General features: G+C 33.3%; 1 protein-coding gene across 1 annotated transcript in view; it reads right to left on the reverse strand.

The window, feature by feature from the left end:
- The window catches only part of FAF1 (Fas associated factor 1), a 475350-nt gene that overhangs the window by 201816 nt on the left and 254926 nt on the right, over positions 1–18608 (reverse strand). Inside the window, exon 8 of the mRNA XM_044238202.1 lies at positions 6190–6276. Coding sequence (XP_044094137.1) covers positions 6190–6276 — 87 coding nt within the window. The remainder of the gene's footprint in view (positions 1–6189; positions 6277–18608) is intronic.

Below are 18608 nucleotides of genomic sequence, written 5' to 3' on the forward strand. Positions count from 1 at the left end.
TAAAAGAAGCTGTATACAATACATATACAAATGAGTGTGACTGTGTTCCAGTATAACATTATTTACAAAAATAGATGTTCAATAGATTTGGGCTGACAGTTGTAATTGCCAAACCCTGCATATTATGTGCTTTACCTATTAGGTAAAACCAACTGGAATTGTTAATATTCAACTATTTCATTCTTTAAAAGTGGCAATTTCATGTTTCAACCTGTTACGTTAATCCATTTAACCTTCACAATAGACTTTCAAGGGTATCAAGAGCATCCTCATTTTGTATATTATGAAACCAAAATTCATACCTTAAGTAAACTACCCAAATAAGAGCAATATTGTGATTCAATGAACTTGGATTACCCTGCTCTGACACACAGACATGCACATGTTGGTATGAAACAACTTGGTGTCGCCCTGTCCCCCCAATTATGTTTTTCTACTTGCCACTAAAGAAACATTGAGGTTTAAAAAAAAAAAAAAAGATTTTTTATTTATTTTATTTGACAGAGAGAGAGATCACAAGTAGGCAGAGAGGCAGGCAGAGGGAGAGGGGGAAGCAGGTTCCCTGCTGAGCAGAAAGCCTGATGCGGGGCTCTAGGACGCTGAGACCATGACGTGAGCCGAAGGCAGAGGCTTAGCCCACTGAGCCACTCGGGCACCCCGAAACATTGAGTTTTGATAATTTAATTTTTATTAGAAAGAAAATAAACCCGATTCTCAGTTTTTCAAGTTACTATACTCATACAAATTCATTGTTTAGTTGTTTATTATCACAGATGTCAACTTAGTGGAGCTCTGAACAATTCAAATGACTGAATGTACTCTATGTTTGATCCTTATAAAGCATACAAAGATCAAGACAACTGTTCTTACTCTCAATTTTTAGAATTTATAAAAGAGAAATACAAGAATATAAATTAAAATACAATCAAATATCCCCTTCTCTGGGAAGTCCTTTTTTCACTACCCCCATCTGTCAGCAACTGGTTGCTTCCTCTTCAATGATCCCTCTGCATTTACATAAACTTCAGTTGTCATTGCTTATACATCTGTCTCACACTATATTTTGCAGGCCCTGAGGAAGGGACCTGAACAACAGGACCTTATTCTTGCAACTTTCAGGGCCAGCATGTTTACTGGCCTATAAGAGTTGTTCTACAAATGTCAAGTGAATGAACAGATAGATAAAAAACAAACAAACAAACAAACAAACAGTAACAGCCAAAGGTTAACTATGTTAGACATTATCTTGTATTGACTACTTTAATCTTCAAAATAAACTTAAAGGAGTAACTATATTTCTAACTACTGACTCTTTCCGTCTTCACAATACCTCTAGGAGTAATTATCTCTCTTCTACAGTTATAGAGACTGACACCAAGAGATGTTAATTGCTTGTGGTTATTCAGATGGTAAGTAATAGAACCAGGTGAGAGGAATAAAGGAAGGAAAGAACCAAAGAAGGAAAAATTCAAATAATTTAAATAGAAGAACAGAAGGGCAACTGGGTGGCTCAGTTAAGCATCCCCCTTTTGGTTTCTGCTCAGGTCATTCACGTGTTGTGGGGTTGAGCCCTTGTCAGCCTCCATGCTTGGCAAGGAGTTTGCTTGAAGGTTCTCTCCCTCTGTCCCTCTCTCACATGGATGCATGCGCTCTCAAATAAATGAATAAATCTTTTTTAAAAAATAGAAGAAAGACTTAAAAAAAATAGAAGAAAAATATAAACTTATTTCTAAGAGGGTTGGAGAATGTGGCTTGGGAAGAGGCATATAGGTAAAGTTTCTTAAAGAAAAGTCTTGGAGGAAAGAAATTATTGCTCCAGGTATTCCAGACAGAAGGAATAGTATGATTAACTGACACAGAGTAGGACAGAATATCACATATATTTCAAGAATAGAAAAATGAGTAGTTAGCTAAAGCTGAGAAATATATGTTATCATATTCAGTCATTGAGAACTATTTACTGAGCATTTATTCTGGGCCTACATGGGAAAATAAACCTGGAAGAGAAATTTCAGATCAAAGAATGAAGGGTTCTGAGTGCCAGCATAAAAATCTGTACATAAATCAGCAAGTATTGGGCTCCCATTGAAGATAAATAAGTAAGGTTGAATGTGATTCATTCTGGACTTCAGAAATGTTAACCTTGCAACAATGGATGGAATGACTATAGTGGAAGTTTATGAGTTTACTTAGTAGGTAATTATAGTGTAATAAGTATGTGATAACTGTGAGAGTCTATTCAGAGAGCAGCTCCCGTAAAGTGGAGGGCAGGGATCCAGTGGCAAGGTAATGTCCATAATTTGACACCTGTCAAACCCAGTGCATCAGAGAGGTTACAGAAGAAAATGGTTTTCATCACAAGGATTAAAGTAGATAAAATACTCACATTCACAAATTCTTTTTATTTAAAACTACGAAAAAGAAAGAGGGATATGTGTGTGGGTTTTGTTTTGTTTTTATTTTATAGAAGAACCATTGTGGGATGATTCTGCCTATAAATGATCTCAATTTCAATGCGAAAATATTTAATATGCAACTTTCTGATTCCTAACACATGCGTAAAGAATTTCTCAATAGGCAGCCGGTGGCTCAGTTTGTTGAGTGTCTAGCCCTTGATTTCAGCTCAGGTCATGATCTCAAGGTCCTGGGATGGAGCCCTGTGTCAGGCTCCATGCTCAGTGGGGAGTCTGCTTAAAGATTCTCTCTCCCTCTCCCTCCATCCTTCCCCCACCTCAAATAAATAAATCTTTAAAAAAAATAAAATTCCTAATTTCTAAATCTTTAAAAAATAAAATTCCTAATTTCTAATTTTAGAAAGGAGTTAACATTCCTTTAGCCAATGATGGACCCACAGAAGCCCATTAGTAAACTCAAAAGAAAAAACAGTACACAATAAAAAAGGATTAAACCTGAAGGATTAAATTGTGTTTGCAGCCATTGCTGCACCACCTCTAGCTCACCCAGCTCTAGCTGAAGGAGAAGGGGTATAAGTAAGGAGGTCTCTATTCCATGGCTCCTACAAAGTGGACTGCAAATCCACTGGTGGTAAAGCACTGAGGAAACAATGGATACAAAACCCACTAGCAAGAACGCACCCTCTCCTAGAAGGGAGAGCAAACCTAATCAGTACAGGCCTGGTATTATGGCACTCTGTGAAATTAGGTGTTTTCAGTGAACTTCTGATTCATAAACTTCCCTTCCAGGAGCTGGTGCGAGAAATTACTCAGGACTTCAAAACAGATTTGTGCTTCTAGAGTGCAGCTATTGGTGTTTTGCAGGAGGCAAGTGAGGCCTATCTGGTGGGCCTTTTTGAAGACACCGACATATGTACTATCCATGCCAAATGGGTAACAATTATGCCAAAAGACATCTAGCTAGCATGACGCACACGAGGAGATGTGCTTAAGAACCCACTATGATGGAAAGCATTTCATTCTTTAAAAAAAAAAAAAAAAAATCTCTTCTTCCTGTTATTGGTAGTTCTGAATGTTAGATATGTTTTTCCATGGGGTCAAAAGATACCTCGGTATATGACTGAAAGTGGGAAAACAGAAGACAAAAATCAGGTACTGGCAATTTTTCCATTTTCATTTGTGTGTGAATTTATTTTTTATTTTTTCAGTGTTCTAAGATTCATTGTTTGTGTGTGTGAATTTTTAATATAAATAGAGGGATGTAAACCATTAATGCAAGTCAAATATTTCAGTGAACAAGTTTCAGCAGTTCAACTTTATAACATTTATAAATAAAACCACTAAGTTTTTTTGCACAATGCCAGCATTTGGATTTTTTTTAAAAATGAGTGAATTTTCTTATGATGGCAACTAAATGGTGTTTGTAGCATTTTTATCATACAGTGGATTCCATTCATTCACTATACTTTTCTGAGGTGTCCTACATGCAAGTATATGTTTTAATATGGTCTCTCTTCTGTGCTGTTCCTGTAAGTTTTCTATTAAAATATATTAAACTCTAAAAAAATTTTAATTGAAAAAAGGCAGGATTTTTCTTCCTTTGTGTAAGCACTATTAAAAATAGAATTTTAAAAACTACTTATATTCAAATTGTCTGCATTATAATAAGTAAGAAGTCTAGACATAATTCAGAGTGTTAAAATTATTTCTACTCTCTGGAAACCAAGAGCGTCCTTGTTAAAGTGTAAAATGAGATTTCGCCTACTTGCAACTCCTTGTTCTCACAGCTGAACTGTCACAGCATGAAAACATTCCCCTACTGGTGCAGCTTTAGATACCTATTTCCCTGGTGAAAGAGTGCAAAAGGAACTGAAAGAGTTATTGACAATTCATACAGTATCCCATACCCCATTAAAGTACAGCTACAAGCAAAGAAAATATTTTAACTCTGAAGGGAGATGGGACAACAATGTTTTAAATGACTGTTGACTTCACTGAGTAGCATTGAAAATGTCAAAAGAGTGTAGTCTATCATGTTGGTAAGATACTCAAGATTATACAAGAATCTAATTATAAGAAGTCTATTTCTTTGCCCTGTTTGCTAAGTCAAAGGTTAATGAGAAGTACGCTAAAGAAAACATCTCCTGTGTTATTGCAAAAAATTTCTCATACAACATAAAAATGTAAATGAAAAAGTATTTTAATCTAGTTCTCTCCATTAACTTTTTAAAAAATAGCTTTTGAGGTATAATTTACATGCCATAAAATTTACTCATTTTCAAGTGTTCAACTCAATGATTTTTAGTAAATTTACAGAGTTGTGCAACCTTGCCACAATCTAATTTTAGAATACTTGCATCATCTCAAATCCATTAACTTCTTGATCTATGATGTTTCCATAAATTCATGGAAGCCACTGGTATCTAAAGTTACTATATATTCAAAGCCACACAAATATCTGCAATTGAGCAGGGAAAGTGTAAACTAACCTCACTTTTAATGACCTTTATAATCAATCCTCTACTCTGGCACTGGGAAGAAAATGTTCAGGTGCTTTCTCTGAAAGTTAAACCATTCTAAGTATTAAGTTATGGCACACTGTCTTGGAAAGAAATTAATTATATTTTTGTTGGTAACACATTTCAGGCTGTTTACACAGCTGACATTTCTCAGCTGTACCCAATTCATGCCCTAAGCTGTGAGGACGATCTTGTTTTGTAGCAGATGCCTCCACTTGAGTGATTTAAATAAGTAAAAAAACACCATCGCCTGCAACAATATAGATTAAAAGCACCAGCTTTATGAGTTTTTATAATCCTAATGAAAGAAAGGTTTCATGACATTTCTTTGGCTGGGATCTTCTTAGAAGACTACAGTTATAAGCCATTTTTGCCAAAACCTAAGTACTGGAGCTAGTGGATCTGCTATGGCACCAGTTAAAAGCAGTCTGGCCCCAAACATCTTTGTTGTATCAAATCATGCAGCTCAAGGCAACATTCTGCCAATGTGGCAACATTTGCTCTAGGGAGGTGTGGGCAGGCATCACTTCACAGGTTCTGGGACAAGGTGCAAATATGAATAATGAGGCAAAAAGAATCAAGTCTCTTAATGGAGATTCCCTCTTGTGTAAGCTGTGACTTAGATACAACATCACGTAGTATTACAGTCTTGAAAATGGTAAGTTTAAGCTGAGATAGGAAGTGTTTCAAAATTTACAATAGGATAATCATCATAAATAGATATAGTAACAGGTAAAAATGGCAGACTAAATGTTTTCCTCTAGCTTATTATGGCAGTGAAAATTATGGGTAGTTTAAGAAAAAAGGGCCATTAATATTACTATAAAAATTAGCTTTTTAAAAAAGTACCAACCTACTATGGGAAATGTAGTTTTAAAATTAAAATTAAATATACTGGTAAGGTTGATTTTGAGAAATCTGTAATTTAGGAAGAAAAATTTGTGCTTAGGCTATTTCATTAGGAACGTCTAAATATATTCTTTTCATTAAGGAAAAAATTAAATCAAGTAGCATCAGATTCCTGATATTGACACTATAATATTACCAAGAGAATGTTGATATACTTGGTTTATGATATTGGTCCTGCAAGTGAACTCAAATGATCACAACTCCTTATTTTGCCATTATTTGATATATAAAGTTCTTTCAATGGAACATTCAAAGCATTTTATTCTGCTTATTATCACAACCAATTAGACTGAAAGTGGCAAAAGAGAGAACAGAATAAAAAAACTGATAACTCAACTGTCACTTACCGAGTCATCTGTGGCAGAAGTTGGCCAGCCCTCCCATAATTGATGGCGAACAGGAATACTCGTAAGGTCATACACATTTCTCTTAACCTATACAAAGAAAGAGATAGCACAATTAAAATAAGGTTTTCCCGTGACTTATGATCATTGACACTTATGTGATATTCATGTACTTCCTTTTCTCTTCTGGATTTGAAACAAAAATTTGAAACTAGGAAAACAAAAGTCAAAAATTCTGTAAAAAAATTTAAATCAAATTTAAAAGCAGATTCTCAATGAAAACTAGGTGAAATAAAGATTCAATAAACATCTCCCTCTGCCGATTGTTTTTATATTCCTGGATGACTTCAAGTTTCTTTTTAGTCAGGAAACTTTAGGTACACAGTTCATCTATGATGGACTATAATTTTAAATGTTAATAATGTATCACATCTTTAAGTGACTCACCAAGTGCAATAAACAAAAGATACACTTCAAGTTGCTATGTAGTTTTTGTTGTTTGTTGTGTTTTATTTTTTGGAGAGGGCAGGAGGAAAAACCTGAAGTTATTGTTATTGTTTGGTAAGTTTCAAAAATACAAAAACTTAATAAAGCAGCACAGATTCTTTGGTATCACCCCAAATTAAAAACTATTTCAACAGAATATTTATTAACTGAGAGTCATCCATTAATATACTATTTAGGCTCTTCCTGAAAATAGGGTAATGATACATTTTAAATATGGTTAAAGATGAAAAACTACTTTCCTCAACATGCAACATTATACCTTTCATTTTAAAAAGGACAGGAGATAAGTAATTTCTCCAAATAAAGTGTTGGAAGGTTAAACTCTATGTTACCCAGTAATTAAGAGGTGTCATATCTGTCTTCAGCTTTCCTTACAAATAGAATACAGAAATTCTATTTCATTCTGAATGTATTTAATTTAAAAAAATAAACAAGACCTAAGAATAGAGAGATCATCTATCTTAACTAACTCTTCAAGTTAGGTAAAGGGACACCTGACTGCAACAAGTAAAGTTAGTATTGAAATGTTGCACATAACCTGTTCTGTGATGCTGCTTCAATATGGAAAACAAGCAGTATTCATTCATGTTTTACAAAAATGCAGAAGCCTAAAGTATCATGTTGTCCCATTACAGCATCTTGTATCACATTACTGTTTATTATACATACACACATCTAAGTTATCATTCCAGTGAAACAGAGATATATATTCACTGAGGAAAAGAAAAACAAAACATGGAACTCAATCTATTTTTATCTCTAATGTACACCTGTGAAAAAAGACTAAGTAAGTGAGAACTGAGGAGCTTGGGGGCATGGCTTGATCCCCACTCAATTCAAACAAACAGCTTTTCTTCAAAGGTTCTTAGCAATGGCCAGTCTACCATGCAGTATTTTGTTTATGGTCAGTTGCATTAAGTTTGGAAATTTTCACTAGTTATTATCAACCCGACAATTCAACCAAATGGAACTAGGCAAACTTCTGACCACTTCCACTAGCCAAGACTATTTTATCATGCTTAAACATTAGTGCTCTTAAGAAGGGTGTTCCATAAACCCAAAACATTATATTAATGAAAGAAAGGGAAAGGACGGAAAAGGGATTATGAGGAGACTTTAGGCCTCAACATTAAAAAAAATTCCTTTCTTAAAAGTTATTTTTGAATTCTGTTGTCTAGATAAGCTTCCTCAGCTATTTGGGGAAGGGGGATAGAAAAAGACAAGGCAAATATTTACCTCTGTTGGAAAGGTGGGAAGCCTACCCCAGCACTGAAGAGTATACACAAATACTATGGGTTGAGTATATAAACAAATAACTCTGGAGTGGGATTCTTTAAATTCCACCTTAATTCCAAAACACAACAATATGGTATTATGAAATAAACAGTATTTTTCTTCTTCCATTAACTCATCTGTAACCACACTGAATTGAATAACATTCCTTTGCTATTCTAAGCCTGAAAAGCATGTTCTGGCTATAGTGTTATGTTGGTATAAAGCACAACGCCAGACTGATGTGCTGAACAAAAGTGATCAAAGTTAGAGTAATGTTAGCCATTGCACAAGTATTTGGCTTCATTGTTCTTCCCAGAATGACATCTGTTAAGCAACTTGTCATAGAATAAACTGGTTAATGCGGACAGAACTTGGCTGAGACAGTACAACGTAAAGCATTTTAGGGAAAGCATATTAGGCTAATGTTTGATTGTTCCAATGGAAAAACAAAATTGGCAGAGTTTCTGAGATTAAATGAAAAGAATCATGTGTTAAACCACAATCACTCAACAACAATTTAAGTGAAAACAAACTAGTCTTTAAAAAATAATTCCCTAGTTTATCAATGTTGTAACCATTGGCAGATTTTACGATTATATGAAAGAAAGGTAAATGATAATGATAGAAAAAGCACAAAATGAGAGATGGTTTTACTAATGGAGATATTCAAATTCCATTATCTTCATTGACGGTTTTACTTAATTAAAAATTTATGTCACAATCTTGTAGAGAAGGAAAAAAATCCTAAATGTACACAAAAGTAAAAATGATTCTTCTAAAAAATCAGTATTCTAGGAAACCTGAATAACAAAATACAGCTGTGTATAAAATGATGCAGATGAGTTTAAGGTCACCAGGAATCAAATGAAGAACACAAGTTCTCTCAGAGAGGGAAGAAGGATGGAGAAACAGAGAGGAGAGTGAGAGGCTGGGGGGAGAAAGGCAGGACTAAAGGGAAGGGAGACAGGGGATGGGGAGGAAGAGAAATAAACTGAGAGACTGATTTGAGAGATCTGACAGCACTTGAGAGAGGCAGAAAGAACACATACACACACACGTATAAGCTGGGATGCTGTAGCAGGCATACCCAGCTGCCATTATTGTGCTACTGTACTGTAAGTACTGTACTGTACTTCTGATGGAGTCCCATCTTTAGAGATTTGTGTTAAATTTCAGTTAAGGACAAGTGGCACTTCACAGGGTAACATTTCCTAAGGGCCTTTTTGTCTTACACATTTTCTTTGATCAGCATTGGCTCAATAACATGCTGAACCTTCATAATCTTTTCAATTCTGGTTATACATTAAGCTCTAAATCTATGAGATTTCAGTCTGCTAAACTATGCAAATGTTTCAATTAGTTCTCAAGAAATTTAATAAATGCTTTGATTACCAGCTGAACATAAAGTTATGTTGCAAAGTATACTGTATATGGATCAAGTATTCTAGACTGACAACACACTTTTCAGTTTGTTTGTTTCCAAGATTTTCTAAAAGGATAGTTTCATCTCTTCCCATTGCTTCAGATAAGACAATTGTTTGTGACCAAGAAAAAAAAATTAAATTAACCTGAAATAGTATAGAATTAATATAGTACTGATTTATTTGCTTTTCATAATAAACATCTATTTATTATACTATAATTAATGTATAAAACTAAGCAATGCTCTTTACTTCAAACTTCATATTCCCTCATGTGCAATTTTCAGTGATAAATATAGCACTGTGGAAAAGATCATTTTATTATGACATGCGCAATATAAAATTATGTAAGATCTTCATCTCCTACAGTTTTCTTTTGAGTTCCATGAATTTTCAAATTATTTTATTTTTTAGTTATCAGAATTTCTTAGAAAAAAATTCTTAGGAAGTTACTCTGCTAAAGGCTAAGTTTTAAGGCTCAGATTAGCATCAAATGAGTTGTTTGTAGCTATTCAAACTGAAATATAAAAAACTTAATAGAAACTTGCCCACCTTAATAAAATCATTCCTTGTGTGCTAAACGTTGATCAAAATACTGAATTTCAGGGAATCTTAAATGTCATTTTGGTATTATCCTAAGAGAAAGCAGATTCTGAGAGTAGGAAGCAGATTCTGATAGTAGAAAAGGCACAAAGTTTGAGGTATTATGGCATAATGAGAGGAAAGAACTAGATTGATAATCCTAATTTTGCCTAGCAGTTATTGTGGGCAAGTGGTGAAATCTCTCTGAGACTTAGTTTACTCAATATTAGAAGAGAATAAAACAAGATCACTTCTGATTTTCAAAATTTTAAAGTTTTATGACAATATTGGAAATTAATCTTAGGAACAGGAAAAGAAGAGGTAACTACATGTAAGACAAGCAAGTAATGTGGAAAAGTTTAAAATGAAAATGGAAGAAAAATAGTAAAGAGTTAATACATCAAAAAGGAAAACTGCAAATAATTTCAGGTAAGAAATATAGATTTTTAATAAGTATTTATGTGAATTTTTTTCTTAGATGAGGAAATTCTTAGCTTCTACTATTTATTATATTAAAAGTCTACATTTATTAAAAGGCTAAATAACAGTTTCCACTTATGAAATCTCATTTAAAAATAAAAGCCAGTCATGTTGGGTTCCCAAATAACTATTCCATCAACCAAATGTTATCAGTGAGGTTACGGTTTTGCCAGAATACTACTAGCTAAGTGTTAAAATTGTAAAGTCCCATTAATTTATGTCAACATCTTTAAAATTTTGAAATGTGGCTCAGGATTCATCACATAACAAACATTTTAATACAGCAAAAAAAGAAAATGCTTAATTGCCATGGGATTAGAATAGCTATAAATTTATGAGCATTCTAGTTCCTAATTTTTCTGAATTAAGAATACTATGACAAATTACAACTCTTACCAAAGAGCACCCAGAAACAGACAACTATCTCATTCTCCTATCAATCTCAGAAGAAAAAGCCTTTGGTTCTATTAGAACCTGAACTTATCCAAATTTTAATTATATCAAACTCTGAACTCCAAGTTCTTCACCCTATCAAATGATGCTCTGGTTAGGAGTTTGCTAAATAGTAACTGCACTAAACAAATAAGTATTTGTGTGTGGGTGTTTAAATCAAAATAAGGCATACAGACTAGGCTTCCTTCCAGTTTCCTAGCAATCTTTGGTGCTCTGAAAGGCTTATAGTTAAGAAACCAATCATTCCTGATCCAGACTGGGTTTTGAACACATACTTCGTATCTAAGGATTTTTCTTTTTCTTCTTTTTTTTGAACATATTATATACTCATCACTGCAGTTGCAGATGGATTTGTTTTACTAAGATGCAAGTTAAAAGCCTCCTAAAAATCCTTCCTGAACAAAAACACTTGAAACCGGATGGTGCAAGGGGAATGAGAAGGTGGCATCAGTAATCAAATGTTAATTAGCAAGCTTTTTTTCCCCTTCCCTCAGGGCTGGCCTGTGTTGGAGAATTCAAATCAGAAATCAATGCTCCAAGTGTTTAACTATTACTTCTTCTCATTAACCATTTAAAAGACTCAGCAATTCTCTCCTCATAAAAACAGTAACTCAAGACATTTCTTTTTCTCAAATACCATCTTTCCAGAAAACAATGAAGATGTTGTTTGAAGAAAACTATAAAATTGAAGCTGCTTTCAATCAGGCTTTGAAATGACTGTATTCTGCACTTTAAAACATCTTTTGGCTCTAACTGAATTCTTCATTCCAACAACTATAACTAAGTTTTGTTTTGTATACCATACTTAAAAAACTTTACCTCTCACTTGTCAGCAAAGAAGTTTGACAATTAACATTTTAAGAGATTACTGGGAATGATGACAATAAAGCTAATCAAATATGGAAATGCATTTGAATGCATATACTTGAAAACGGATTTTAACCATCCCGAAAAACTACCAAGGATAAGATTTAACACTTTCATTAGAAACATTGTTATATTCATAATTGCCTATCCTAAAATGTTGGTGTGGGTGAAAACTATAAAAAAAAATTGCAAAGTTAGATCATATAAAATATGACTGAAGTGATCATTAAATTAAAATAGATTTGTATCTTTAGCTAAAGGTTAAGCCTGGATTTTAAAAGAGAATTCCTACAATGCTAAGAAAATGCTTGTAGATGAGCAAAGCTGAGAATATTCCACAAATAGTAAAGATACTAAATTTTAAGAGCTCTCTGGGAAAAAGGGGTTTTGAGAAACTATGAAATTGCAGAAGGTGAAACCATAAACAACAACAATAAATAGAACAATTATTTTTCTACAACTGTGGTTCTCAAAGTGTGGTACCTGGAGAAAAATATTAATATCACCTGAAAACTAGAAATGAAAATTTGGGGGACCTGTCCCAGGCCTAGTGTGTTGGAAAGTCTGGGGCCTAGCAATCTGTGTTTTAATGAGCCCTCTAAATAATTCTTACTAAGCCAAAGTTTAAGAAGCACTGTTTTAGGATGTGTGAATCATAGGCTTTCCCAGGTAACCATGCCTCTCTAGTATACTCATTCTAAATTTATGCCTAATGCAGACATCCTTTCTGAGAATAAATATGATTAATAATGATTTGTTACAGAAATTCTAGACATGCTATTTTATTTGAATGATAAAGCAATTTTGTTAGTTTAAGAAATTAATGAGACACTCCACTATCTCTTTACTATAGACTTTATAGCACTGAAATAATTGAGAAATAATAATCTTCATCAATGAAAAATCTGTGTTGTTATTCTGTTTTTCTGCCTTACCTTAAATGTGATTGCTTTCTGGGTATAACATATATTTGGACAATACAGTAAAACTGCAAATCCATAATAAATGATATATTAGTCACAATAAATAAATAATAAATAAATAAATAAGTAAACTTGGAAAACACCTCCTCACATCAGCTAAATTAAAGAAATGTTCCTAAATGTCAGAGAACCATGTTTGAAGCAATTGAAAAGGTAACCAGTTTTTTTGTTGTTGTTTTTTGTCACTCTTAAGCTAGCTGAAACAAGACCCAAAGGAAAAATAGCAGGAGGTTAACCTCATATCAGTCAGTCAAGACCTTGTCCTAGACAGTAAGAGAGCAAAGTTTTTTGAACTATTTAATGTTCTAATAGATACAAATGTTTTTTAATGCCTGCAATAAATATACCAGTCACTCAGAAAATGCTCTTAAAATTTTCTCCTTTTAAAATAAAGTAAATCAATTTATAATTCTTTCTACAATGGAAAACACCAATTAAGTCAAAAGTCAATCCTAGAAATAACTGAAAAATGATAAGAAGATTTTTAGGAATTTTACTTTAATGTAACCATTTTATAAAGTTCAATTTTATGTATTACTTTAAAGACTGTTTATGTATATCAAGAAATACTTGTACATAAGAAATGTTTTGATTTTTAAGTCAGAATTTTAGTAAAAAATTTGTTATGATGTCAGAAGCAGTGTATACGTTAATCTTAAGGACATAATCATATGTGTAAAACCCAATATTTAACTATAAGGACATTCACTGCTCCTTGTATATCATCAGACATACACAAAATTGGCACAATTCTTAATATCCAATAATAGTTTAAATAAATAAATGGAATACCATGCATCCATTACAATGATGGTGAAGAACCAGGGTCAGCAAAGTAGAGCCCAGAGGCCAAAATCAGTGTTTGTAAATGAAGTTGTATTGGAACACGACCACTTCCACTTGTTTATATATGGTCTGTGGCTGCTTCTGAACTACTATAATGGCAGGGTTAAGTAGATAAAACAGAGTCTATATGGCCTACAAAGCCTAAAATATTTATTATTTAGTCCTTTACAGAAAAAGTTTGCTGACCTTGATATAGAAGAATATATACTAACATTAAAAGTTGTTACATATTAAAGAAAAACTGGGTTACAAAATTATGTAAATTTCTTTTATTAATAAGTTACATATATACACAAAACACATGTGTATATTATATTACATATATTATACATTTGTATGTATACTATGTGTATCACAGAAAAAAGATACACAATAAAGATCAAATTTGTTCCCTCTGTATCACGGAACTTTGACTTTTTTTATCTTTTCTAAGTTTCTACTACTTCTGAAATAAGAATTTTTTTTTACTTTTTCTTTTATTTTTGTTTGTTTTACTTTCATTCAAGGTAAAGACATGCCCTTTGAGTCAGAACAACCTCATTTTCATTTCAGCTGTGCTACTAATTATAAGTAACCCTGAACAAAGGAAAGGGGGAAGGAAAAAGAAGCACCCGAACATTCACTGAGTATCTTCTACAAACCAGGAACTAGGTTTTATATTAACATATCATCTTCACAACAACCTTTTACATACATTATTATCTTCATTTAACAAATGAGAAAAATTGAGGCTCAGAGACAATAAATAATTGACCTAAGGAGACTCCAGTTTATAAATGGTGAGACTAGGATTTAATTTAGTTCTTGAAGATTCTAAAGTCTAGATTCTTTCACGACTATGACATAATCTTCTTAGCCTGAATTTCCTCTTCTGTAAAATAAAGGGTTGTAATAAATTATCTTTAAGATTCTTTCCCATCTGACACTTTTATAAATGCAATGTGTAAGAATTTTCTATGAGACCATTTATGCTTACGCTAAATAGTGGGCATTAAGTGGTAACCAACTACAAATAAAAAGCTCTGTCATGAGACCCAGATAGCCTTTTCACACCTGTTATGCTACAAGAGGCAATGAAGAGCAAGTTATAGGCTATAGATTTTGTACTTTTAAGCACTACAGAGGAATGACAACTGCCAGACCAAATAGCAACTTGTTATTGTTTCAACAATTGAATGTGGCCTTCACAGTAAGAGGGCAGTTCCTGGTGTCACACACAGCTGGAAAAGAAATAGCAAGATAAAAAATTTTCAAGGAAAATAAAGGCAAAAGAAGAACAGCTAAAACAGTAAATAAATTATAAAGTGAGAGGTAGCAAAGGCTCATTCTCCTACAAACTTTTGCCCAAAGCCTGAGTTTCTACCCCATGCTAATGTAAGAGTTCTGCCTAGAATAAAAGAATATGCAGACATTTACACTATAGGCCTATTTCTTCCACTTTGCCAATATATAGTAAATTACCCCCTACCTTATTATTCTAGTTTTCACTCTCTAAATATTTGGGCACTCTTGCCAACTCCTTTTTTATGCTTTTGATTTGGACAAATGAAACTCTGGTCAAGAATTTGTTTTACTTACAATCTCTACAGGTTCTAACGTAAAATTGTGGGGCAATGACACTAATCTACCCTACCAATTTGTTTTTTCATAGAATTGCATTTTCTTTTAAATTTTACACCCACACACACATGCACACAGAAATTAAACTACTTGCCCAAATGTCATTCAGTTAGTCTAGGTCAGGATGATAATGCAGATTTTTAAAGTTCTTAATTCATTTTTTCTTTCCTCTTAAAAAAAATTGTTTTTAAAGAAAAGACCATTGCTTCTAGAGGAAACTTCAAATTTTTTTAAAATGCTGCCAATCCGACTGTTTTGGGCAAAGACCCATCTTTATATTTTGATAAAGACTGTGTATCCTTTACCCATTCTGGTAGCACCACATTGATGCTTAGACATGATGTTTATGTTTGCTTTGCTGCTTTCTGTTGCCCATCCAGGACTTAGCCTTTCTCTGAGATGCTGAAAAAAGTGGTGGGAACCATCAGCAATGGAAGCTCAGTTTATAATCAGGTCTCTTATAATTTTATCTTTTCTTGTTAACAAAAAAATGCAAAAAACAAAGACAACAAAGGGACTTAGTGTTGGGGTCTGCCATGAATACTAAAGTGGCCTGGGGGTGTGGCTCATCAAGTGAAAATAAACCATTCAAGTCATCCACATCAAGGAGAAAGTTTGGGAACACTAGGCCAGTGTTTGCATTTGGGGCCCTGGAGTCAGGAGAGTTACATTTCCCTTCACTCTGCTTAACCAAGGCACCAGAGACAACCTATTTAACCTCTCCTTTTGGAAATATTAAGTAATCTCCAAAGAGCAGCCCCGAGTGATATTTAGAAGTACGTCCAGTTAAGTTTTCTGATTCTAACTTGCTACTTTCCAAGATCAGTTTTTAGTATTACTTTCTCCAAGAGATATGTGGGTGGGAGGGCAGAAAAGTAGCTGCCTTAACTAAGAGCAAAATTATAATAAGAGGATGAGCACATAAATCATATACCTTGTTAGTTTTAGGTGAATGAGGTAGAGTAGGAAACTTGTTCCAAAAGACAATTTAATTAAAGCTTATCAAAGTGAATTGACACTATGAATTAAGGTCTAATACTACACCCCAAACTCTAACTAAAGACTGATGCTGCCAATGCTCAGAAGCTCCACACAACTGGGTTTTAATTAAGGCAGTTACAATCCCAACCCAAGGATTTCGCCATTAGGGCTGGCTCTGAAATGTAAATATAGCTATTTTATAAAGAAAATAACAGGAATACCCTAGTCACTGTATTCTGATCTTAATGTATTAAGATCAGAAAATGTTTTTTTAATCATGATTCATTAAATAAGCAGACATTCTAAATAAATTGTCTGAAGTCTCCTGTTAAAAAAAAAATTACTCCTATTTATTCATTAACAAAGCTATTCCTTAGCTCATCCCTGCCATAACCTACTCTATTCAAAACCATATGGGAAAGGACATTAAAAAACCGCCACAAACCATGGACTTCTGGTATTAGTGCTACACACTGCATACCCCTATTCATTATTCTACCTCCCTTGTTTAATCTATCATTAAGATTCAGTGACCCTACACTAAATTTAAAGCAGATCCTTCCTTCCTCCCATGCCTAAATTCACATACTTTTCTAGTTGGGGATGCCCTCAAGTATTAACAACTCTACGGGGTTTCTCTAATCTCAGCTCTGAACTATGTCATGCTATAGAACCAAGAAATTGCTGTTTTACATCTCTAACTATGGAGGCTTCCATATAAAAGGACCATATAATTTACTTAATAAGATAAAGGGGGAAAAATCACCATTTAATAAGTATTTTTTTCATTGTATATGAGGCGCAAGGAGACACTGTCATATGTTATGTTGTCTTATAAGTTAATAATACCTAGAGGAATTACTTCAACTATATTCATCACAGAACTCAAGAGTTTTAAATAATGGTGAAAATGTCAGGTGTTGACTATCTTAATAAATGGAAAAACAAAGGAAAAAACATGCTGATTTAAATATAGTTGATAAAACAATTTTAGGGAAAATATTTCAAGAAATTAGTAAGGTAGGATTTCTAGAAAATATTAAACTTCATTTTCAAATTATAAAAAAAAAGAAAAATCTAATGTACAATGTGGCAAAAAAAAGGGGAAGGAGTTGTGTGTATGATGGCCTACCAGTGCTAACAGAATTTTCTGTGATGATAGAAGTGTTCTATACCTGTGCTGTCCAATAAGGTGGCCACTAGTCCCACATGACTACTGAGCATTTATACACAGCTAGCTAATGTAGCTGGTTAAGGAATGTAATTTTAAACTTTATTTAATTATAATAAATTTATATTTAAATTGCCACACATGAATAGTACCTATCCTACTCAACATGTATTAAGATTACTTAGAGAACACAGAACAACATAAAAACATACTACTGATAAAACTATGTACTTACATACTTGATCTCATTCTTATTTCTTAATAGTTCTTGAGACATAAGGTTAGAAATATTGTGCTAAATTAATTTTTCACACATATATTTTTATTGTTTTTAATGATGCTAAAGTAGCCTAGAAAGTACCAATAGGAACTATTTAGTATTCTGTAACTGAAGAAACACTGACAGAATACACATAAATGATGCCTTACTTGAAAAAAGCAATAAGGCTGTATTATAATCATTAAATATCCAAGATAGTAAAAAATTCTTTAGGTAAAAATATAAGCCTGACTTACATAGCTGCCACATTATGTAGGTCTAATATTCATCAATTCCTTCCTTTCTTCCCTCCCTCAAAAAATGGGTACCTGGCAATAATTACAATGATTTAGATGTTACTACAATAAATGATGTTAACTGTACATCTGGTCTGGCAGTTTTTCATTTAAGAGAGTGATGGTTCAAAATTAATTCCTTCTTTTTGGGCCAAGGTTCCTAAAGCATCATAAGACTACAGCTGGAAAGAGACAGATAAAATGCGTGCTATAACCACTACCACTCTCATACTCAGTTCCTTATTGATTCCATAAGTTCTTACTGAGCATATACCACTTCAGTGATTACAATGCAGCAAATAAAGTGCCAGGTGAACAAAATGCAGACCTCTATACTCCCTCGAGGAAGTGCATCTGGTTGGTAAGAAAATATGTGAGAATAGCTATAATATACTTGTTATAGGGGTTTTTTAAAGGTAAATAAAATGACTGAAGAATGAATGAAAAAAATGCAGATGGGACCAGAGAAGAGAATTAAGAATGAAATATAAAACATTCCTCCTCCTTTAAAAAAGCATCATCTTTTTATTAATGCTAAAAATTAGGGCGGCATTAAAAAATACTTTTAAAGAAAGCACATAATATACTGCTAACAAAGTACTAGGAGAATTTCTCACTGGATTTTATGAACAATAGATAAACCTGTTCTAAGTTTAACAAATACATTCATTGAGTGCTAAT

The sequence above is a fragment of the Neovison vison genome, chromosome 2, assembly GCF_020171115.1.
Source record: "Neovison vison isolate M4711 chromosome 2, ASM_NN_V1, whole genome shotgun sequence".
Classification (NCBI taxonomy): Eukaryota; Metazoa; Chordata; class Mammalia; order Carnivora; family Mustelidae; genus Neogale; species Neogale vison.